Raw genomic sequence first — 23,820 nt, 5'->3', positions numbered from 1 at the left:
GACATTAAAGACATCAAGTAATTAATTACGTATCAATTTTGGGCATAACGAAGGTACTTATCTTTCCTCGTGCATAACTGACTCCTGAACCCATTTTCTAAATTTTTGTAGACAAAAAAAACAAAGTTTTAATAAATTAAACTTCTTATTAAGATGATCAAATTACTAGGTGACCTAGTCACACCTCCTAAAAGTGATTGGTGGCGACTCCCATTTTCATTTTTAAAATAAAGTTGACTTTAAAAAAAAGGTTTCGACAATGTGGTACAAAACAAACCAACTTAATAAATTTGTTTCGTAGATTGTAAATAAGTGTACATTTGGGATGTAAAACAAAGAATAAAATTAGGGAAAAATTACAAATAACATAATTACTGGCGTCTCAAATGTGTGCCACAATCGGGTGGGTGTCGGGCACGCCTAAGGTTCTGTCGCATTATTTGGGTTGGCGGCTCATCATCATTTTCTTCTTCATCTTCCCATGTACGTCCATGTTGATTGCCATATTCATCTTCTTCCTCCGTGATTGATTGCGTCTAGGTCCTAGCCGCCTATCGTACATCCCCCTTGTATGAATCAACAGTTGCAAGGATAACTCACCTTGATAGAACAATGATGTTGGGGGTGCTTGTGACACTATCGACGGATAACCGTATGGTGTCACATGGTCCGATTGCGAATAAAATGTGAGAATTGTTAACGATACTAGATACGTTGTTGTTGCTGGCTGCATCAACATGAAATATGGTACGGTGGGTGGCGGTCGTGTGAAATATACACTTGGAGAAAGTGTTCCTACAGTGAATGATGGTGCGTGTTGTGGTGTTTGTGTAAACTAAAGTGGGTTAGCACCAAAAGTATATGAACAATACTGACCGAGAGGTTGTATGACAATTAGATCATTTTGTGGAGCTGGAGCAGATATTGATCCTCCTACAGTATGTTCTCTCGACCTAAGATTGATGGGCCTTCATCTTGGTCTCCTAAGACAACGTTGCCTACTTCTTTCTGATGCTAATAAATATAACACCCATAACCCGTATCTGTCGCCGGAATAGTGTTACAGAGCGTTGTCGGGGTTTACAAACCAAAGTGACAGAATTTCAAACATTTCATATCATATTATTAAACATATTAAAACCAAGTCAAAACATACATATTGTCCCTTATACGAGCCCTCTAGGCCATAAATATGCATTAAAAACAAGTTGGGACTAAATCAGAAAGTCAGAGAATTTTTAGAAAATAATGAAAATTTTCAACACTGTAGGGGTCACACGGCCGTATGACCAGGCCGTGTGACTCACACGGTCAAGAGACACAACCGTGACTCAAGCAGTGTGGGCATTCGAAGTAGGGATACACGGCCGTGTCCTAGCCCGTGTTCGTGCCCGTGTAACTCACTAACTTAGGTCACACGGCCAAACCACACGCCCATGTGCCAGGCTGTGTACCCTTCAAAGTAACCCCACACGCCCGTGTGCTAGGCCGTTGCAACCCTTTAAAAGCTACAAGGGACACATGGCTGAGACACACGCTCGTTTGGACGAAAATAGGCCACTTTACAAGCCATTTTTCTCACCCAATTAGGCATGTACCTACAATCAACATTGCATATATTTACAAGCCATAACAAGGCATCCAAATCAAACATAAACAAGCCATAAACATATGGTATAACATCATATAACCAATATGCCCTTAGGCATCTTAAATGACAATATACAACCATGTGTAGCCATGAATCCAATATGGTCCAATAATCAACTACTTTGTATACATATTTTCATCAATATATACCATGTAATTCACTTACTAAAATACAACCATTTGGTACCAAAATTTTCATTCTATAACTAGCATCAAATAACCAATTAGATCATGCATATCCAAGTACCAATTCGCTACAAGTTGCAAGACTTATACAATATGTTCATTCAACTAACACTTCATCTTCCATCATTCAACCATATCAAGCATATCATCCGCCATGTTAATGCTACTTATATACATACCAAAATATGTCAAAACACAAGCTAAATCAAATGGCCATATTCACAACAAAGCACATAATCCAATTTTAGGCAAAATACCTATACATTCCATTATAATCAAATTTAAACATCCATAAGTACCGAAAGAGCCGATGGATAGTGCAATAGGTCTCCGACGACTTTTCAACCCGAACAAGCTTCCGATAACTACAAATGCAAAAAAATAGACACAAAGTAAGCATGTCAAGCTTAGTAAGTTCGTAGTAAGTTCGTAACAAATATAGTTTAAATTTGACAATACATTAAACAACCATAAAGCATGTATACTCCAATTCAACATGAGAACAACTAATTCAAAATCTCATATATGTATATATATATATATGTTCATACTCTTAATTTCCACAAAGGTACACATTACCTACCTTTTATCAAAATAATGAAATTTACATTGAAAGCTCTTACCGAAGCTCACACGAGGTAATACTACGATGGTTAACACATCCCTTTTCATAAATCGGTAACCAAAGTTATCCCTTTTCATAATTCGATAGCCGAAGGTTTCCCTTTTCATAATTTGATGGTCATCACCATCCCTTTCATAAATCGATGGTCATCACCATCCCTTTTTCATAATTTATAGCCGAAGCTATCCCTTTTCAATAGATTGATAGTCGAGGCCATTCCTTTTTATTGTACGATAGTCGAAGCCATTCCTTTTCATAATTTGATGGTCGTCACCATCCCTTTTCATTATTCAATGGTCGTCACCAATCATTTTCATAATTGATAACCGAAGCTATCCTTTTTCATAGATCGATAGCCGAAGTCATCCATTTTCATTCATCGATGCTCGCCGTTACATTGTTGAATTTTCCCGTCAACACACAATTTAATAATATGCAATAATAGTATTTAAATCATAATTAAAAATACTATTTAAACGTACGAACTTACCTTGATGATCAACGTAGGAAATGAAGTCGACTAGTTCGAAGCTTTTTCTTTGCCTCGATCTAGAACTGTTCGTGGTTTATCTTGATATGCACAAGGTAGCCTAGCCGAACCTTCAAAGCACCAAAAATGGTGTTTTCTTTCTCCAAAAATAGATGGAAACACAATGAGAAAGATGATACCAAAACTTTGTTTTGTTTTACTTTATTTATTTATTTATTTACTTATTTAACCTTTTATTTAACTTTTGAAAAACACTTGTATAATGTCCATAAATGTCCACTCAAGTTAAAAATGGTCTATTTACTAACTAAGTGTTCAAACATTTAAGTTCCATAGCTATTTAGTGCTTTTAGCCTATAGAACTCTAATTTTGCACCTTTTGTAATTTAATCCTTTTTTATTAAATTAAGCATGCAAACGATAAAATTTCTTAACGAAATTTTTATACGATGATACTAACATCCTGTAAACATTAAAATAATAATAAAATAAATATTTTGACATCGAATTTGTGATCCCGAAATCACTGTTCTGATTTCACTGAAAACGAGCTATTACACCAACAGTAGATATAACTTGTCATTATACCTAAACCAATCCATGTAATCCAAAGATGTCGCCAATTCCGATGTGAGAAATGGTTCACACGTTGATAAGTAATCGTACCAACGCTGTCAAATCTCAATATACTTCTTGTGGAATGTTGGCCAATCTTCCTCAAGTCTCCCCCGTAAGTTGATATTCTGCAGATCGTCGAGCTTCTAGGGTGATGGCAGAATATGTTGCGTACAGCCAAACTGTTGCAGCACTCAATCAAATTCGTGAATCTCGACCATTGCAAAAATGATCAATGGCACTTTGATTTGCCAGATGTTGCGATTGGCCAAAAATTCGACCGAGACACTTTTTTGAATCATCAGATCTGCATATGGCATCCATACAAACTGCAGTACAAATTTTTAAATTTTAGCACGTGCCTAATATTTAATTTCAAATGTTGGAATAAAAATTCGATAACGTTGAAATTCAAAAACTAACCTCCTCTTCGGTTTGTTGATCTAAAGCTAGTCGGATATCCACAAGCTCGGTCGGTATACCACGTTGTCTCGCAAGCAGGGGCGAAGCCAGAAATTTTTTTTAGGGGGGGCCGGATGAAATTTTAATTTTTTATAGTTTATATTTTTATAATTTGTAAATGATTAAATTGAATTTTTATAATTTTAGGGGAGGGCCAAAGTGCAATTTTACCTTTACTAATTTAAAATTTTTTAAAAATTTTAAGGGCCTAAAATGAAATTTTCCATTTTAGGGGGGGCCGGGGCCCATGCCAGCCCACCTTAGCTACGCCCCTGCTCGCAAGGTTGTTTCACTTATTCAAATAATATGTTATTTCAAAATTACAACAATGAAAAATGAAATGATAATGATATTATTAAATGAATTTTATCATATTGCGAGTGAGAATTCATAAGGGGGTCCACGCGAGGGCGTAAAAAATGGTAGTCGATACCATGCCCACGATTGAAGAATGAGCATACAACCGCCGATTTTAACTTTGTCTGGTTTCGTCGCTCAACCCATTTCTCAGTACAATGTCGCCAACACGCTGATCCCCAACTAAGTCGTCTCGCTTCTTTTAAGTCGGCTAATAGTACTAGTCACCTTAAATGTACCAAAGTTTTGAGATTTATCTAGCATGAGCAAACCCCTGATCAACGTCAAGATGAATACACGCGAGAATTTTCATTTTTCAACGCCACTCGCTAAAGCCTCAATAGTTTTTAAATTATCCTCTAACCATCTCATTTCAATCCGGCTACCCCTAAACTTGTTTGGCACCTTTCCTAATAGTTGCTCGCATGTTGTCTCCAATGGGCACTTGTCACTAGCCTAGTAACGACTTCTCATCGACCGGTAGACCAAGTTATAAACTAACACCTTTGAGTGTAATTGTACACTCACTACAGGAAAGATGAAATGTGTGTGTCTTTTATTTCTATCTTTCAACCAAAGCGTTGATAAGTGGGGTATTCATAGTCCCCCGAGCATAGCCACATAAAGCAATTATGCATCTCGCAAGTGTTCGTAAATGACATCTGATACACTTCGCTTAAATTATTTATGTACATCTCCAAAATTCGATTTTTGATTTGAGTATATAAACATAAAAAATTAATAATATTGACAACATAATAATTAAATATTTAAAATAAATAATTTAATAATATTTTCTTATCATTTGTAATTGAACAATGGAGATATACTTGTCATCCAAGTGAATAAGCTGATTTATCATTTCATAATTTATAATGAATAAAACAAAATCGAAAAAATCAGTTTAGAGAATAATTTTAAAAAATAATTGAGAATTGAGGACTAAGTATTGAGTTTTGAGTTGAAAAGAATGAAATTTAAAAAGATTTATATATAGGAAAAATTATAATTTTTGGACTCCTTGTAGTCGATGGAAAAATTACCGTTCCTACAAGACATATTTTCACTGACGTGACAATAAAATGGGCAGTAAAAACGCATCTTATAGGACATATTTTTCTTTCTCCTCAAAAACAGCGTAAATTAATAATAATAATAATAATAAAGTATAGTTTCTCAAATTTTTTATTTTTATTTTCAGCATATATCTATAACTTAGCCTTGACTTACACCCAACCCTTCTAAACTGTAAAAATGGATGATCATCAAATTTAGATTTGATATATTTTAATGCAAACTGAATACAACGTGATGAGTTCAAGTCTCATTATCTACAAAGCTGCACCCAAAAACGACTATTTTTCGATCATTTTAACACATTAAATTGAAGGAATAATTAGCCTAAAAAATTAAAGAGACAAGTCAAGTGGATATGTTATTGAAGGGAACATTCATACAAGGCAACTGGATAGCTAAATGACAAGTAGAACAACGCATTTACTTGCAAATCTAATAACTGATAAAATACTAAAAAAAAAAAAAAAAGAGGAAGAAAGCAAGAACCATTTTGCACAGATGGGGACATACCCAAATTCTATAGCAGCAGGTTAACTTACTAGAAAATCTGAACTTAAATTGGTGCTGCGCATGTTGTTCTAAAATGGCCTGTCTGATTACAACGGCTACAATGCACAACCCGCTTCTCACGGCCACGATCTTCTGCTCTAACTCGCTTTTTTCGTGGCCGACCAGGTGGTTTAAGTGATTTGGGTGGGTGAATGACAACTTGAACGGCTTTGTTGGCATTCGGGTCCCCCTCAGACAACTCTTTCCATAGACTTTTATCTGGAATCGGATGAATTGTTTGAGAATATGCCTTCCGATATGTTGCCACGGTGAAACAGCTCTCAGTAAATCGATGAACATTCTGCCTGCAAGAAAGAAGTGCTGCCACAGCGTGCGCACATGGCAAACCATACAACTGCCAGCCACGACAAAGGCAACAGCGATTGCGAATGTCCACAATATTTGTCCCTTCACGAGATATAACTTCAAATTCAGCTTCATTAGCACGAAGGACCTGATATGTGCGTGCATACTCAAGTGCCTCCGCAACACGCCTTTCGGCAGAAGGGACAAGTATTGACGTCCATTGCATGCTAGTCTCTCGCCGTTCATTGAACCATGTCATAAGCTGTCTCCTAATGCATTCCATCATCTGAATTATTGGAAGCCCTGAAGCTTCTAAAATCCAAGAATTCAGTGATTCAACTATGTTTGCTGTTAGATGCCCAAATCTCGTGCCTTCGAAATAGGCTGTTGCCCACAAACGAGGTGGGATTCGCCGGATCCAATATGCAGCATCTTGTGATATCTCTTCAATCTCAAGAATCTTTGCCTCAAATTCAATTACAGTCAAGGCATGAGCGGCTTCCCATAAAAGGTTGACAAGCATGGTATTATTGAACTCTTTTCTAAAACTTTCACTCAAGTGACGCATGCAAAATCCATGAAAAGCTGTAGGGAAATTGGCTTCAACACCATCAACAACACCTTTCTGCCTATCAGACAAAATCGTAAGCCTTGGCATGTTTTCGGTATTGATTTCAAGCAGGTTATGAAGTTCAGAGAGAAACCACATCCAGTTTTCATCATTCTCCTCATCAACAACACCAAATGCCAGAGGAAACAAAGCACCATCACCATCAAAACCAGTAGCAAGAAGCAAAGTTCCAAGATACTTGCTTTTCAAATATGTCCTATCTAACCCAAGAAGTGGTCGACAAGCATTCAAAAAACCATAAATTGAGGCCTGAAATGATATGAATAGACGCTGGAAACAGTTATCAGTTGGGTTTCCATAAACAGACGCAATACTCCCCGGATTTGTCCGCTTGATCTGTTCACAATATTGAGGGAGTAGGCGATACCCTTCCTCAAAAGATCCACGCATAGCAGCCATGATACGCTCCTTGCCTCGCCAGGCTTGCTTGTAAGATAAGGTGATTCCATGAACCCGGTGAATCTCTTCCAATATCTCCTTCGGCTTGTAATTAGGGTTCTCCCTTAATCGCTGTTCCACAGTGTTAGCCACCCACTGCACAGAGGCTTGTTGATGGCCAAGATGAGCAATCCCTCCACATGTATGGGTCTCATGGATGGTTCTGATTGTGAATGTTGGGACCCCAGGGAGCTTTGCTGCATGTATACGCCACGGACATCCCTCACTTGCACATTTGGCAGTAAAACGAGTCTTATCAGATTTGATGGTCTGCATTTCAAAGTGAAGAGCAATAGCCGCATCTCTCAATGCCCTACGACAGCTTTTGACATCCGGGAACTCTTGCCCAACAGCCAATTCGTAAGTTGGATTTGAATTCCGAACCTGAAGGACAGGAGGAAGACTAACTACAATCTGGGAGTGCTGCAAATCTCGGGCAGGATCAATTCCCATCTCCTGGCTGTCGTCCACGGCCAATGCCAGACTATCATCAAGGTCTTGGTTTTCTGAAACGGTCAATTCATTATGCTCTGATAAAGCTAACTCATTGTCACCATGGTCTGGTTTTCGATCATTAGCTAACTCATTATCATGCCCATAACTGTGGCCAACATCCTCTTCTTGGTCATGCCTCTGTCCTAAATCCAACTCATGATCATGAGAATGCCCCAAACCTAAGTCATGATCCTGTCCCAAGCCTAAATGACGCTCATGGGTTTGTCCTAATTCCAAATCATGGTTCTGGGTAAGACCCAAATTATGATCATGGCCTAGCACCAGTGGCTGATTCTGCCTCAATGCTAGATTGTGGCTTTGTCCAAGTATCAAATCATGGTTAGCCATTGAATAAACCAATCTATAGGAACAATACAACCCGAATATGCAGACAGATGGTCAAAAGGTAGATTTTCCACCTATGTCAATGCATACCTGCCAAATGAAATACCGTCACTACAATATGAAAAGAAAGGTATACTGCGACACATAAAGGAACGCATCCAAAAAGCCTAAAAAACCAAGAGGTCGGTTTTGTTTTAGCAATGCTTTCATTGGAACAAATCACAAAAACATAAGCACATTACATACAGGAATGATGCACTCTAAGCAGCTAACTTTTCACTTCTTGAAAGGTGTACAATAAAACCAGGTAGAGCATCCAAGACACCCAAGTTAGTTCCGATAACACAAGCTATGTCAACCAACATAGGAAATAAAAACATACACATAATGAACAGCAAGAAAAGCCAAATATCAAGGAAAAGAACAACAAAATACACATACTTAACACCAGCTCGACCTCTATATAAGATCTCAAAACAAAAGGAAACAATTAGACTTTATGTAAGCATTTCTTAACCAGACAGAAATTCAGGTTCCCACAAATCTAAACAAATAGCTAGCATTTAACTTTCTCCTCTCAAGTTTAAGTGTAACCATGTAAAAGCTCCCATTTAAGCACTCTTAAAACTAAGCTAACTGAATAGGTACAAAATTTAACACAAAATAAGATATAACCATCAGACGAAACACTAAGAAATTCCTAAAACAGAAACCCACAAAAGGTAAGAAAAAGCATTAAGAAGCTTGCTTGAAAAATCTTCAAAATAAATAAATTTGTAACACTTCAACAAAGCTAAGTAAATCAAATCACCAAATTTGAAGAAAGAAAAATACCCATCAATTCAAAACATCCGGAAAAAAAAAACCCAGAGAGTAAATCCTCAAAAAATGAAGATCGAAGTACCTGGATTGAGAAAGAAAAAAGAACCGAACTTGAAACCCTAGCTCAAAACCCAAACGGCAAGAAAGCACGATAAACAAAGTTAGAAGAAGCAGCGAAAAAAGGGTGCGGGTATTGGGCAAAAACGCAAGAAAAGAAGAGGTGAAGCCAGAAAACCCCCCAGAATCGAAGAAGAAACTAGGGCTTGGGAGGGGAATCAAAAGGGGGTGAAGCTGGGAAGGGAAGAAAAAGGTAGGAAATTTGAAAAGGAGGGAAATTGGCGGGTAAAATGGTTAGGGGGAGGGATTTGTTTGTTCCGGGAGAAAATCGGGAATTAACGAGAAAGGGGGTGAAGCGAAGGGCAAAGGGGAGATTGAGGAATTACAGGGGCAGAAGAGGGAGAGTGGTGAAGGGTATTTGAGAGAGACAATGTTTCCATTTTGCCCACCCCGAGGGTATTTATGTCAGACTACGTTCTACCTCGCTTTTTTCCTTTTTGTTTTTAGGGTTTCTGCAATTACTATTTGGCCCCCCTTTTTTTCCATTTTAATGAAATCCCCCTATGACAATAATCAAATAATAATTAATCAAATTTTTAGATTATAAATAGGCCTACTTGGAATGTTTTGATAAAAGTTATTGGACTAATTTGGATAATAAATTAAGTTTATTCGGGAAAAAGAGTGAAACTTTTATTCTAAATGAAGCTTACTTGACTTGATTTCCTTTTTTTTTTTTTAAATTTTACTTAACATTTTGACATCTACATGTTTAAAGCTTTAGTTTTTAAATAATTAAATTATATAAAATCATTAAATATTAATTAAAATGATTTTTCAAAAATTTTCTCTAGAATATGAAGTTAAAGGTGTTTAACTCAAGTTGAATCGTATCCTATTTGAGCAAGTTGTATGGAAGTGATACAATTTATAAGTTTAACGGAACTTAATCTAACTTATAAACACCTCTAAACATAAACTTATTAATTAATAGGTTGTTCATTTTAAAATTTGAAAACTCAAATGCTATTCGAGATATCTTTTGTTAAGAAAAACTAAAATATAACATTGATATATTTCAAAAAATCTAATTTTAATCCTGGAATGATTTGAAAAATAATAACATAAATACATTCATCAATATAAAAAGTTATATAAATTTATTTAAACATATAAAAATAAGACCAACAAATCACAGATTTGTATGCAAATATTATATAATCAAGAATATAATAAACCTACCACCACATTTATAAAATGTACATAAAACATATTATTAACTTAAAATATTATACAATTTTTTTTTACTTTAAGCAGCCAAAATTATCATCAATACAAATACAATATAAAAATAAAAATCCATTAAAATAAACATAAAAAACTAATTTTTAAATATTATAGTTTACATGTCAGTCATTTAATTTTAAAAAATTATTAAATTATTATTAAATTATTTAAAAAATTTATTTAAAATCTTTAATGGATAGTGATGTGATCATTATATTATTGTTTATCACATATAATATAATCAAAGACGTAGCTAAGTGGTTGACAGGACCCGGCCCTTAAAATAAAAAATTTTCCATTTAGGTTCTTCTAAAATTTATAAAAATTTATTTTAGTAAAGGTATACACTTTAGTCCCTTAAAAATAATAAAAATTTGATTCAATCTTTTAAAATTATAAAGATATAAATATAAAATGGTGAAATTATATTTTTTTGACTTCGCTTCTGAATATAATATAAGTCAAACATAAAATTTAGTCACCTAATGATTAGTGTGTTTCAGCTTTCATCATTGAACTACAAAAAATTTCAATATTATCATTAACATTATCATTTGTTTCTGTTTTGATCGCAAAAATATTGAGATGACCTTTTTTTTTACTTGGTATAATAAATCATCAACACTTATACATTCTATCAAGTTAGCCTCAATTCTCAATAAATTTAAACTTTTACGTTTACAAAATTTATTAATTTAGTTCTCAAAAGTATTAAACAAAAATGGATGCTGATAAACCTAACTATAGCATAAGCTGTAGCTCGACAGCTTTGGGTTACTTGGTTCCTGTTAAAAACATTTTCTTTACTATTCCTCTAAAGGTGAAGACTAATGCAACAAATTCCCCAATTCCACCATGGAGAACTTAACATGCTTCTCTCGCAAGTACAATACACTGATTCGTAAGTAAAAACCATAACATCCTCTGTATAAATTACACCAAAGAGGATAGTTATTTCAACTTACAACAAATATAGCCAAATTCTCAAATATATATAAAGAAAACATATAGTAGCACTAAAATTAAGAAGCTAGAGATGCAGCGGCAGTGTTGGTGGTGGGTCCAAAAAACCTAGTTGAGAGTGTTGGCAGAAAAATTAGAGCAAGACTTCTTCTTGTAATTACAGAGTTGAGAAGTCAACAGATAGAAGAGGTGGCAGCCGTGTTTTCTGTACGATGAAGTTGGAAATGCTTTCGATTTTTAGGAACTACTTTGAGAAAACCTAAAGCAGATTTGTTTAGGATTGGAGATGTGTTGGGGGCAAAAACTGATTGAATTATTTAAAATTAGATAGAATGTATGTATGTGTGTTGGGAATTCAATATATTACTATACTAAGGCTAATGAAGGTGGTCTGAATAATAAGGATAGTAATAAAATTAAAAAATTTTATATTTCAGTGATCAAGACTACTTTCCCATGTGGGCTCAGTGGAGTCTGGAATTTAGGTAAAAATCAAACTTATTGGAAGAAATCAAGTATTGCTAGTTTTGATAAACACAGCACAATCTGCGGTAAAAATTACACTAGTTTCTAAAAAGAAATAAAATCTCTCCTCTTTAATATTTTTTAAAATCTAAATCTGTTTCATAAAATTCAAATTAAATATGCTTCAATACAATTGAAACTTAATCTCCTCTTTAAAAAGGCACCGAGAGACTGATGAAATTAAAGAAAATTCCAAAAATATTGTAATGGGTCAGCCCTAATACACACGGCAAAATCTAACATGTATTTTTCAGTTTGCTCTAACACCACATTAACCACCGGTACAACACTACATCACTTCGAAACCAATTTTGCTAGTTCTACCACCTCCATTTTTCCATCAACCGCCAACATGTAATGTCTAAACCCTTTGCTTAGTACCCATAGTTTGAACCATAGCCATAGCCACCCGCATGTCCTGGATTAGGTGGAGGTGATGCGTATAGAGAACCATGAGCTGCATACGGATTATAAGCCTGGTCTGCAGCCCCACCAACTTGTGCCTGTGCTGGTGCGGCAGCTTCAGCCATAAAATTCTGCAACACAAGTAATATCCAGTATATTAGACCAAAAGCTCCAAACAATTCAGTGAGCGGTACCCATAGTCTTCAACTCAATAAATTGTCCCCAGTAGGTTATTCCGACAAGATTCTATATGTGAGCATGGCATGCAGGGAGAGATAGCTAACGAAGGCCAAACGAGACCTGCATGACTAGTACTTGCTGTCTAGATCTATTACAAAATTATTACCTTTTGCAAGCTATTTGAAAATGAGATATCAAAATCATTATAACAAGCACGTAGCCACAACCTCTTATCTTATTCAGCCCTCTACAATGATGCATCAGAATGAATAATCATATCCTACTAAAAGTGGTCAAACCCATATTGCAAAGGATATCAAAAGAATAAGCAATGAAAAACACATGGAAATTGCTTTCGGAGTAGCAAATAGCAAAAGAAAGATCAAGAAGGTTCAGAAGCCAGGGAAAAAAACATGCCTGTATCAGTTGCTGAGCAGTTTGAACTTGTGAAGCAGTACCACTTATTTCAACAGTCATTTCCCCAGGAACACCCCTAGTTTCTTGAATGGTGACAGTTGCCCCACTAACACGTCGAATATAGCTAATGCTTGCACCAGCTGTCCCAATAACAGCATCAGCATAAGATAGCGGAATTTGCATTTGCTGAGTGACCTGCAAACACAAAAATTTTATTAACATGTTGCAATCTGATTGTTCGATCTGAGACCAATCAACTTAACACTTCACAAGACTGGCAAGACCTTGCTGTGCCTACACCGAGTAAAACAACCTTTGAAGTAACATCCAAAAACTGACCAACATCCAGAAACAAAACCAGAAAAAAGTAGACCAATGCATGAGGTTGCATACATGGATCTCTACAAAACACACGAGTATAAAAGGTTTGCTAAAGCCTTCCCACACACCCCCTTTCAGGCCAAGGCATGATAACTTACTTTACATTGATCTCTAATATTAAAATTCAGCAAGCCATCCCCATTACTTGAAAAACTCAAACCCAGAACAAGGAATGGCATTAACAGTCAAAGAGAAAAAAGCTCCTGAGCATCTTCTTCTAAAGTGAAATGGAAAAATTAGGGGAGGAAAATGGAGAGAAAGTGGACACCAGGTAAGTAAGTTGTTGTACCTGTGTGATCATTGATGGTGCATTGGGATTTGATGATCCATGAGCACCAGTTGGGGCTTCTCTTCCATAGGCAGAAATACCCTGATGTGGCTGCTTATCCATAGGAGGCATATCAGCAGGTGGGTAGTAATTCTCGAGTTGCCGTGGAGGCGGCATGTACTGAGGATTGTGTCCAAAACCACCTCCACCAGCATTAGGAGGGACACCTTGAGGTGGGGCCCAGGTTTGACGAGGTGGCATATGGTCCATCTGAGGATTAGACTTTTGCATCTGATAGAAACATGTAACAGATTTTCATTAGTCTATACACTAACAGAGGCATGATCAATCAGTACGTCAACAAAAAGTAGAAGCCTCACATGCATTTCAAATAAGGGAATTATACTGCGGTCCACTAAAAACTTCCTGAGGTGAGATGCAATTAGCTCCAAAGCTTTATGCACATCAGCTGCTTCTCCTACAACTTCAACAATCCTATCATCTTGAAGAGCAAAGACTGGAAGGTCTTCTGCAGCATTTTATTTTATTTAACAAAGAGAAAGAGAAAAGAAATGTTAACAAATTATTATAAACAAAACCAGTCAAAAGCAGTCTAAAGAAATTAAGAATGAAATCCCTTAACAAAATGATAGCATGAGATATCAAACAAAGGATGCCAAATCTTTATAATAATAATTAAAAAAACTTCAAATTATTAGCACTGGAACTAAAAACCATATTCTTGAATTTGGGTAAAAATCAAGATAGTCAAACACATGCAGAGGAGCAATATTAAGCACCACTTAGATAAACAATTGAAAATAGTTTATGAAGATTAGCCATTAAGCTTTTACTATTTCAACAACACCAACAAACAATCTGAAAGAAATGGCAATTTTTTACACTAAAGGAAAGGTACAAAAGAAGCGATGAAAAAATACCTGATCCAAGAACTCTAACAATACAATTAGACGATTCTTGAATGGTTTTGACAGTTGTTCCTTGTTTTCCAATCAAACTTCCAGCTTGTGGGGCAGGGACTAGCAGCCTTGTTGAAACCTTGGTTCCCACAGCCGATGGTGCATGAGATGAATCACCCTCCAAGCCATCAATAAGGCGTTTATGGACCCTTAAAAGTCCATCCATAGCAGGCGGAAGAGAAGAATCAGGCTCCTCCTTCCCAGATACCATTACCTATTCACAAGACAAAGCAGCAGCACAAAGGCTAAGTTGACTCATTGTCCACATGGCCAGATAAAATTAGGAAGGAAAGGTAAGAAACTCAAACAAAACCCAATTTTACCACACACCACCAGTAAATGAGGGAAAACGTGTAAAACCATGAAGCATAATGCTTTGAAGAAGTGAAAATTGCCATACTGGATTAGATTAGGTGTAATCTATAGTATACGGTTAAACTCCTTTTTGTTTAAAGGAAAGCTGACATTTTATGTTCAACAATGATATTGAACTTTTTCTAGAACAGTTTTATTTATCTTGACACTCTTGACCTTAGTTGAATTACCGTTTTATCTGTGCAAATTATTATTCTTGTCAAGAGGATAGACTTATTAACCAAGTTGTTTTTATCTGTTAAGTTTTTGAAAGTTATTTGGATCATAGATTTTGAGCCCAGTTAGGGAATATATCACACATGCATATACCATATGTATTATTAAGACAGGCTTCACATGAATTTGGGTAAATTTAGGCCACAATAATTTTAGGTATTTATGTATTATGCTACAAATAGGAGTTTAATTTTAGCTTGATGTCAAGGGATCTTTGAGCTATTTCCACAGGATCCTTTAAGATTCATTTAACAATTGACACCAGTCATCTAGGTTCTGAAGTTACCAGGGAAAAAGCAGAGCTTCTTGGTACAGTTGTTCATACAAGATGTGTCTGTTAGTTCAGATCAAACTTTCAGCACTTTGAAATGCTCAATGATGATCCCTGCAATCTGAGAATTTGGTTCCTCATAAGAGGAGTCTTATTGATGATTGACTCCTTTCCTTAAAATTTGCGGATGGAACCTGCACAGACTCATTTTTGTTATTGCAATAAAGGGAACTGTATTTGTATTTTACGGGCTGCTTCTTATGGCCTTTTTCTTACAATCTTCTTTAGTTACTCAAATATTTAAAACGATAACATGCCTTGGGCATGAATTGACTGCTGAAGTTAGGCAACTTTAAGAAATGATGAACAATTATTGTGTAACAAAGAATTATTTTTATTCAAATTACCCCCATGTGAAGCACTTCAAACTTTACATCCATTAATTCATCACTTCCATCCTTCTATAATCTTCAATGTTTTATTCTATAACTTCTTTATAGAATTGTTTAGAAAGGAATATTTTAAAGCTTAACCTTTACTTGTTGATGAATCTTTTTACATTTCCCTTTATTTGTTATGTTTTCAATTTTTCATGTTTTGAACCAATATAACATTTAAGTAAGTAGTCCCTAAAACTGTGAGAGATCTAGCTAAAATCAAAGAGCAATCTTTGTTATTTTCTATAGTCAAAATCACTTCCACAGCACTATATACCAACATGGCTTCATCATAAGCACAAATAAATAAATGAATATGGAATGTCGATCTAATATAAATGGAACAGAATAAATTCTAACAACCATAAAGATATTTCCAGCAGTGAGTGTCAGCTTAACTTTGCAGTTAAGGAAAGCCACTCTGTGTAGCAGAATCGTTCTTCAAGAATAGAGGATAACGAAGATACTCATATGACTTATATCACAAGAGTTCAAGTAGACACAGAAAGTGAGCCTCAACAAGAACTGGTTCTGCCCTACTAGTCTATTATCATAATCAAAAGTGTAAATATAATATAAGCTGAGAAGAGAAGGTACAAACTTACAGCTCTCTCTTGTGTCCCTGGAGGACCATCAAGTATCTTGATTCGAGCTCTTGTCTCCTCAACTATTTTTTTTATGAACTCCCCCTTACGTCCAATTATACTACCAACCTTCTGTGCAGGAACTAACATCCGGAAAACACTCTCTCCAGGCCATCCAGGCCACTTCTTTTCACCACCTCCAACCACTGCCTCGTTTTCATGATCTTGTTTTGGTTGATGTTGTGATTCCTGCTGCAATTTCTGCTCCTCCAAGTTCTCTTCTGGTTCTTCCTCCAAGTTTAAGTTCTGCTCCGAGTCCACACTGTGCTCTAAGTTAGCATTGTGCTCCAAGTTAGCAATGTGCTCTAAGTTTGCATTGTGCTCCAAGTTTGCAATCTGCTGTAAGTTCGCAATATGCTCCAAGTTTGCATTGTGCTCCAAGTTTGCCATGTGCTCCAAGTTTGCAATGTGCTCCAAGTTCGCATTTTGTTCCAAGTTTGCACTGTGCTCCAAGTTCAAATCATGCCCCAGGTTAAGATTCTGCTCTAAGTCCCCATGTTCTTGCACTTGTTCTACTTCATTCTCACCATAGCTTTGACCAACTTCAGCCATAAGTGTTGTGCTGCGGTGAATAAAAAAGGAAAGATAACATTAACATATGAAAAACATTACAATGCAAAACAATCATGTCAATCTAACTGTTTGTCAAATAAAGGTCAAAAATAGCACACTGATAATAGCAAATATTAATAATTTGTGCCAAACTCCCATCCCCTAAACATACAAGTGATAAGCCAACAATATCAAATCTACAGAAGAAGCAAACAAGAAAAAGATCTTTACTAAGCAGCCGCAACTAATTAAAATCCAAAAAAGGAAGAAAAAGAAACAAATAATTACATACATGCCTAACTCTATTAATATTATGGCTTTTGACATTTGTTTGGGTTAGTTCGTAAATGTACCTTTCTTCTTTTTTCTTTTATCTATAAATTTCATCTCAAATATTTTTGCTCGTATCACAATTATAAAAAAAAAAAAAAACCACCAATAAAACCTCTAAATACTCAAATCACTGGAGAACAAGAAAAACTATTAAAAAACCCTAACATAACCCAGAGGGAAATTCGGCTCCAAAAAGGATTGCATATATTTGCAAAACAAAGGGAACCCATTATTATTAAGCCTTAAAGCCTCAAATAAGAGAGAGAGAAAAAATGAACTACAAGATAAAACCCTACAAATATAGAAATTGATTGAATTAGGGGACTTACATGAGATGAAGAGAGAAGATAATAATAGGAATAGGAAGATGGGTTTTGACTTCAGGTACGAAAATCGCGAAAACTATAAGAAGACTGAGAGAGTAAAGCAAATCCCGTTAGGTTTTTTGGAGGGTTCGTTAACGAGAGTGAAACGAAGCGATAAATATGTGAAATTATCTCGATTTGGGGAATTTGGGGCGGGGTTTATTTATGTTGGGGGCCTTGGAGAAAGCTGATTTTGCCTTTTTGTCCTAGGAAAACATTCAAATGACAAAAACAACCCTGCAAGTTTGTGGGCTTTTTTATTTTTTTTTGCAAATCCGGGTTTTTTTTTTCCTTCATGCCAATGAAAGGCTGCAATTTTGATGTCAATGACCAATTTCCAATAATATATGACATCAAAAGCTGTTGCTTGGTAGGAAACACGGAAAATGGCAATAACAAAAACGAACTTAGAAAGTGATTATTTACCTTAATCATCAGATTAACAAGTTTTTCTTTGTTATATCAGTTACAAATTTCCAAAAAGATATGGTACCAACTTTCATAATGGCAGCATCATTTTCATATGAAAATGGGGGATCTATGCATTGAAGCATCATATGAGATCCACCAATATATGCTCTCAAAAGCCATCAGTATATATAGCTGCAAATAATCTATGCAAGAGCTTGACAATATCTAAAGTAATCACTCCATGAAAACACGATTCAGGTAAATTGTGGACACCACTCTCCATGAAAAAAAGCATTCCATTAAAGACTGTCTAAAAGAGAAAGACTGCACTATGTAGATACCATTCAATGCAAACTTTTACATTCTTTTTTAGAATAACTTTAGATTTAACTACTGAAACGAAATGCGATGTATGACCGGTTCAATACAACTGAAATAAGCAGAGTGCAGAAAGGGTAGAAACAATAAATAGCATGATTATTATTATGCAGCCATACCGAACGAACTCATCGAAATCCATTGATTAGAGTAAGCTGACAGAAGGGAAATGCAGGCTGCCAATGCTGAAGACTATATCCAATCAGTTCCAGAAACCAAGCCAAGAAATGCTTTTAAAAACCTTAGGCTAGCTAATTTGTGCATTAGGAAACACAGAAAATGACAGATAAGTTTTACTGCAGAAACTTATTAGGCATCTTCGTGTCATGTATGATTTCCATATTATTTTCATACCATGTTATAGTGGATACCGGCTTCGACTTGCCAAATCTGTTGTTAACACCATATAAGAAAATCGCGGGCAAAACCTGCCATATCAAGTCGAACGGTCCGTTTCAAGTAAGGATTTAGTAGTGTACATGCATTCGAATAAACTCAGTATGGTTTAATTGACAGGCTGATCAAGTTTCACTCACTACAAAGAACATATCAAACATTGATCAATGTTTGAGTTCCTTGTATTTACACATGCAAGAATGGTTTATATAAAGAACTCCAGCTTATTTCAGTCATGTTGAGCTTGTTAATCCATTTTAAACAACAACAGAAAACAAGAGTAATCACATTACTTTGTTAGAACCGTGTTGACCGAGAGCCTCTTTGGGCTTCAGCATTCTGTTTTTCGAACGTGACAATAAATCATTGAGACATAAAAGTAATGAGAAAAGCTTTCAAAGCTTGCAACCATTTGAAACCTCTGTGTTGACACCTTATTACTGATGTAGAACACAATCATATTACATATTTTGCTGCTGATATAGTTATATTTTATCAAACCGATAAAAGGTGAGAATTAGGCTTCAACTACGTGACCCAAACTTGAGAGGAGAGTGTTGGATACGGATATGCTCAAAACCATGCCTGAATTTGTGTCTGAAACATGTAGGGATTCAGTAAATCAAGCAGACCTAATTGATTATTCAATCATCCATTTTTGCACTGTAACATTGAAAATACAAGTTCAAAAAGAAACAATGTAATATCATAGATGATCCCTCCACACTTAGAGAATAGAGAGAAGAATACAATTGGAATTGCCCCATTGTTTATATCATTCTATAAAATGCTGTCTCTCTACTCTATTGAGCAATTATCTAATCCACAAGTTTCAATCAATACCTACCTATACTCCTGTTAGTAAGCACTATCAAGGACCAAGGTAGACACATAACAAAGAATTCGAACATCCAACTACAACAATGAACATCAAATATTTTGCTTCACTAAGTTTGTCATTCCTTGTCTTTAGGATCAGTCTCCGTTGCCACATTGGAAGCATTCATCAGCAAGTCGAACTTTTCAGACTTCCCCAACACGATTTCAATCTAAAAAAGCAAGCAAGAAGAGATCAGAAGGAAGGTATATTCAGTTACCAAATCCAGAAGCAAACTACATAGACTGTAAGAATATAAACACACCTTGGCTTTTAGAACAACACGCCCTTTGTTCTCGTCTTTCATGCCGACTGTGGATGTCAAAACTTCTGCTTTGTTCCATAAACAATCAATATCAAATTAACCATGCTTGATGAGAAACTTTTTTAGGATTAAGAGATAGAGATTCTTACTCTTCTCAATAGCAAGTCCATTATTCTTCAAGATCTCAGCAATAGTGACAACAGTAGTGATTGCTGCATTACAAGTTTGAGAAAAAAAAAAAGCAAGCATTATGATAATGAATCGATTTCAAAGCCGATAAATACAACTAGGTGGTGAACTACATGGGCATTGAAGCATCAAAACAGATCAAAAGTATAAAAGAAAGAAGGGTAAGTGTAGGATATCAGTAATTTGCAATTGTAAAGTTATACAAAGATTTGAGATAATATGGATTCAGAGAAATTTACCCATGCCCAAGGCAGAAAGCTCAACCTCATTATGCTGCTGGATATATCTCTACATCAAAAGAAAACTAAAATGAAACATGATTTTGTAATGTGAATCATCCATATAGACTAACAATTTCTTGGAATTGGTAATAATAAAACTCTTATCTTTGAAGTTACATCAGATCAACCGCAGATTACAACGAAATTAAAGATCAATTAGCAAAAAGGGAACATTCATCAAGATAAGACAAATCATCGTAATTAGCCACTAATTCTTAATTTTTAATATAAAAAGAAAGATCATATGTATGGCAAAAGCAACACACTGTGAACACATTAGACAATCAAACGACAAATTAAAGAAGACCCAAAACCAAAAAAAAAACATCATTTTTCAAGAAATATATCACATTAAAACAAAAAAAAACCCATACTTTAGCAAGATTAACATAGAAAAAGAGAGGCTTTTTGGTGTTAGAGACTTGAATTCTGTTCTTCTTCTGTGCCTCAACACCTCCTCCTCCTCCACCTGTAGCAGCCACTGCCTCCACACCCATTTTTTTTTTCCTCTGATTAATGCTCCTCAAAATTCTTTGCTCTCTTGGGATCCTTGGTTTGTTTTTTTTTATCTTTTTTTTTCCTCTGGTTTTCTTGATTTCTTTTTATGTTGTTTTTGTGTAGCGGGAAAGTTGGGGGCGGAAAATACCGTTACGGGAGGGTGGTTATATATGGGAACAAATAGAACCAATGAGAATTGAACGCGTGGTGGGGTTTTATTGGTTTGTGGACGCAGTAAGAGAGGAATACGGGTTTTCTTTAATTACCGAATTAATTTAATTTAATGGATAAAAAGATTGTTTAGAAACGGATGAAAGGAGCGTTATACCCTCGTACTGTATGGGCTTCCCGCTTCTTTTTGGCCCATTTCCATGTTTCAGGAAATGGGCTCTCATAACCAAAACTGAGTGCCAAACCCCGATTTTTAAAAGAATTCCACCCATAGTAAAATATATGATTTTCCAATTAAATTTAAATGAGAATAAATGAAATTGGCTTCTTCTTTTATTATTTTTCCTTTAAACTGAAAAAAATATTGGATTTTTTATCCCCACAAAAAGATTAGGAAAGCGTGCACAAAATTGTCGGTGATTTATGAAATAGACCTTACTTTTTTATATATATATACATACATGGGCTTGAAATCAAAAGAATTGGGACAAAACCAATTTTTTTGCGATTAGTCATTTTCTCATGAAAAAAGAAAAAAGAAAAAGGTTTTCCAATAATAGTAGGAAAAAAAGAAGCATGTAGAAAACATGTTTGGGACAAACAAATGCTGTCTTAATACACACGTAGTAAAAATATTTGTCGGCACCAACTGGCTCGCCAATTTTATAATTTGGTCATCAACCCGTAACCAAACACTGCTAAAGCAAATACAAATTTCAAAGCTTTTGTTTTTATTTTTGAGATTCCTTTGTATTTGGATCCCATAAAGTTTCTATCTTTTAAACCCTTTTTTAACTTCAGACTACTTCATTTTTAATCATGATTATGATTGATATTAAGTTAAATAAAGGCACCTTCCCCGTATTTGGTATAAATTTAATTAAGAGGGTGGTCCAACATTAGCCTTTATTTTCAAACTTTAATTTGTTTGACTAGGACTAACCAAAAAATGATAGTTTGGATTCCAGCTTACTAGACATAAGGTTTTTTTTTTAATTTTTTAATAATTAATTATTATCGTATTAAAACTCTCGACTAAAGCCTATTTTCTCAATAGACTACAAAATGTGAAGAATTAATCAATAGATTGACCCGATTATTGGTTAACACATTAGAAGAAAGAAAAATAATAATAAATAATATTTTTATTATATTATTTTGTTTCTTAATTTTATCGTATATAATATTAAGCTTTAAAAAGGGTAATATCTAATATAATAGTGAATAAAGGATAGCAAGTAAATACTTTTTGAGGACCGACCTTAGCTTCGTATGATGAGAATTAAATACGATTGTCCAAAATTAAAGTCAATGGTACCATCTTTCCGCCACGCCCTTTCGCTTTATTACAGAAATTGAATAATTAAAGTCTAATTTGGTGCCTAAAATGATATAAGCATGCTATACTTTCGTATACGATTTGGCTTCTTAATAAACTATTACTTATAATTACTTCATGCACTTGTGTGAAAAATAGAAAAAATTAAAATTTATTAAATAAATATTATTTTTAAGTTAATGTTTTGCGAATATAAAATGTAAATGATTTTAATAAAAAACTGCATGGTTAACAAAAAAAAAAAACCATTTATAAGTAAAAAATAAATATGTGAGCAATTATAAAAAGACTGCATGAAAGGATAAGAAAAAAAAGGAAAATGATTTTTTTATTTCTTTTAATAAAGTGAGTTTTAATTAAAAATTACAAAAGTATATTTATAAAAAATTTAAAAAATAAAATTTTAATTGAGTTTAGCTTGATTGACATCGACATTATTATCAATACTGTTGAGCGCATTATCTTTCTATTTAAGGATTGGGAAAGGTTATGGATGGTTTTAGATATTGTATAAAAAAAATAAAATAGATATGATAAGAAGTTATAATGAGATTAATGTTAAAAAATAATTTTAAATTATTTTAATTTTAGTTAACTTGTAAGTAGAGGTGGAGTTAGAAGGTTAGAAGGGCCTTGACTCTAAAAATGAAAAATTTTAATTTAATCTCTTTAAAAATAATAAATTAATTTATAATAAAATTATAATTTAACTTCTAAATATGAAAATAATTATTTAATCTTTTAAAATAATAAAATTATAAAATAATACATAATAAAATTATATTTTAATCTTTTAAATTTTTATAATTTAATTCTAACCTCTTAAAAATATTTTACTTCGCCTCTACTACTAACATTAGTCAAAAGTTAAGAAAAGAAAAAGAAAATTCAATGGGTTTGGCATTAATTAGATTCTATTTCTTTCTTTTGAGAAAGGCATTAATTAGATTCTTATCACATCGTACAAATAAACAAAAAAAGAATCCAAATCAAAAATTGCCCTAAATCTTGGTTTCAATTTGGTCCATACATTTCCCTACGCATCTACATGAACCCCACTTTCCCTTCCTTCACTTAAGGCCACCAGAATGAAAATGTTGGCAAATGGGTCCCTTCATGTTTCTTCCCAAAATGCCTTTTTTTTTTTTTTTCTAATTTCACTTTTTCATAAAATTTTACCGCCAATTGCTCCCCCCAGGTCTAGATTAAATTAACTCCATCAAACTCGGCAATGATTGTATGGGTAAGGTTAAGTTTGAAAATATATATATTCAAGGCATTAATTGTAACGGTAGGGATGCGTAAAATTTG

The 23,820-nt window shown here is 34.6% G+C and overlaps 3 protein-coding genes across 3 annotated transcripts; all 3 read right to left on the bottom strand.

The window, feature by feature from the left end:
- Nucleotides 1-5,743: 5,743 nt before the first annotated feature.
- LOC108474148 (uncharacterized) lies at nt 5,744-9,676 on the bottom strand. Its single transcript, XM_053022387.1, has 2 exons — nt 9,131-9,676; nt 5,744-8,316 (listed from the first exon to the last, which is right to left on the bottom strand). The coding sequence occupies exon 2, from the start codon at nt 8,227-8,229 to the stop codon at nt 6,016-6,018; it is 2,214 nt and encodes a 737-aa protein (XP_052878347.1). The 5' UTR covers nt 8,230-8,316; nt 9,131-9,676; the 3' UTR covers nt 5,744-6,015.
- A 2,246-nt stretch (nt 9,677-11,922) lies between these two features.
- Nucleotides 11,923-17,891, bottom strand: LOC108473948 (flowering locus K homology domain-like). The gene is made up of 7 exons (XM_017775783.2): nt 17,669-17,891; nt 16,416-17,016; nt 14,473-14,725; nt 13,912-14,060; nt 13,553-13,822; nt 12,883-13,077; nt 11,923-12,416 (listed from the first exon to the last, which is right to left on the bottom strand). Exons 2-7 carry the CDS (start codon nt 17,004-17,006, stop codon nt 12,255-12,257), a joined length of 1,620 nt encoding a protein of 539 aa, XP_017631272.1. The 5' UTR covers nt 17,007-17,016; nt 17,669-17,891; the 3' UTR covers nt 11,923-12,254.
- A 1,634-nt stretch (nt 17,892-19,525) lies between these two features.
- LOC108473111 (uncharacterized protein At2g34160-like) lies at nt 19,526-21,166 on the bottom strand. The gene is made up of 5 exons (XM_017774670.2): nt 20,876-21,166; nt 20,460-20,508; nt 20,181-20,243; nt 20,032-20,096; nt 19,526-19,938 (listed from the first exon to the last, which is right to left on the bottom strand). The coding sequence occupies exons 1-5, from the start codon at nt 20,996-20,998 to the stop codon at nt 19,846-19,848; spliced, it is 393 nt and encodes a 130-aa protein (XP_017630159.1). The 5' UTR covers nt 20,999-21,166; the 3' UTR covers nt 19,526-19,845.
- Nucleotides 21,167-23,820: the final 2,654 nt, after the last annotated feature.

The sequence above is a fragment of the Gossypium arboreum genome, chromosome 11 (assembly GCF_025698485.1).
Source record: "Gossypium arboreum isolate Shixiya-1 chromosome 11, ASM2569848v2, whole genome shotgun sequence".
NCBI lineage: Eukaryota > Viridiplantae > Streptophyta > Magnoliopsida > Malvales > Malvaceae > Gossypium > Gossypium arboreum.
The sequence above is the reverse complement of the archived record's forward strand: the minus strand, read 5'-3'. Positions and strand labels throughout refer to the sequence as shown.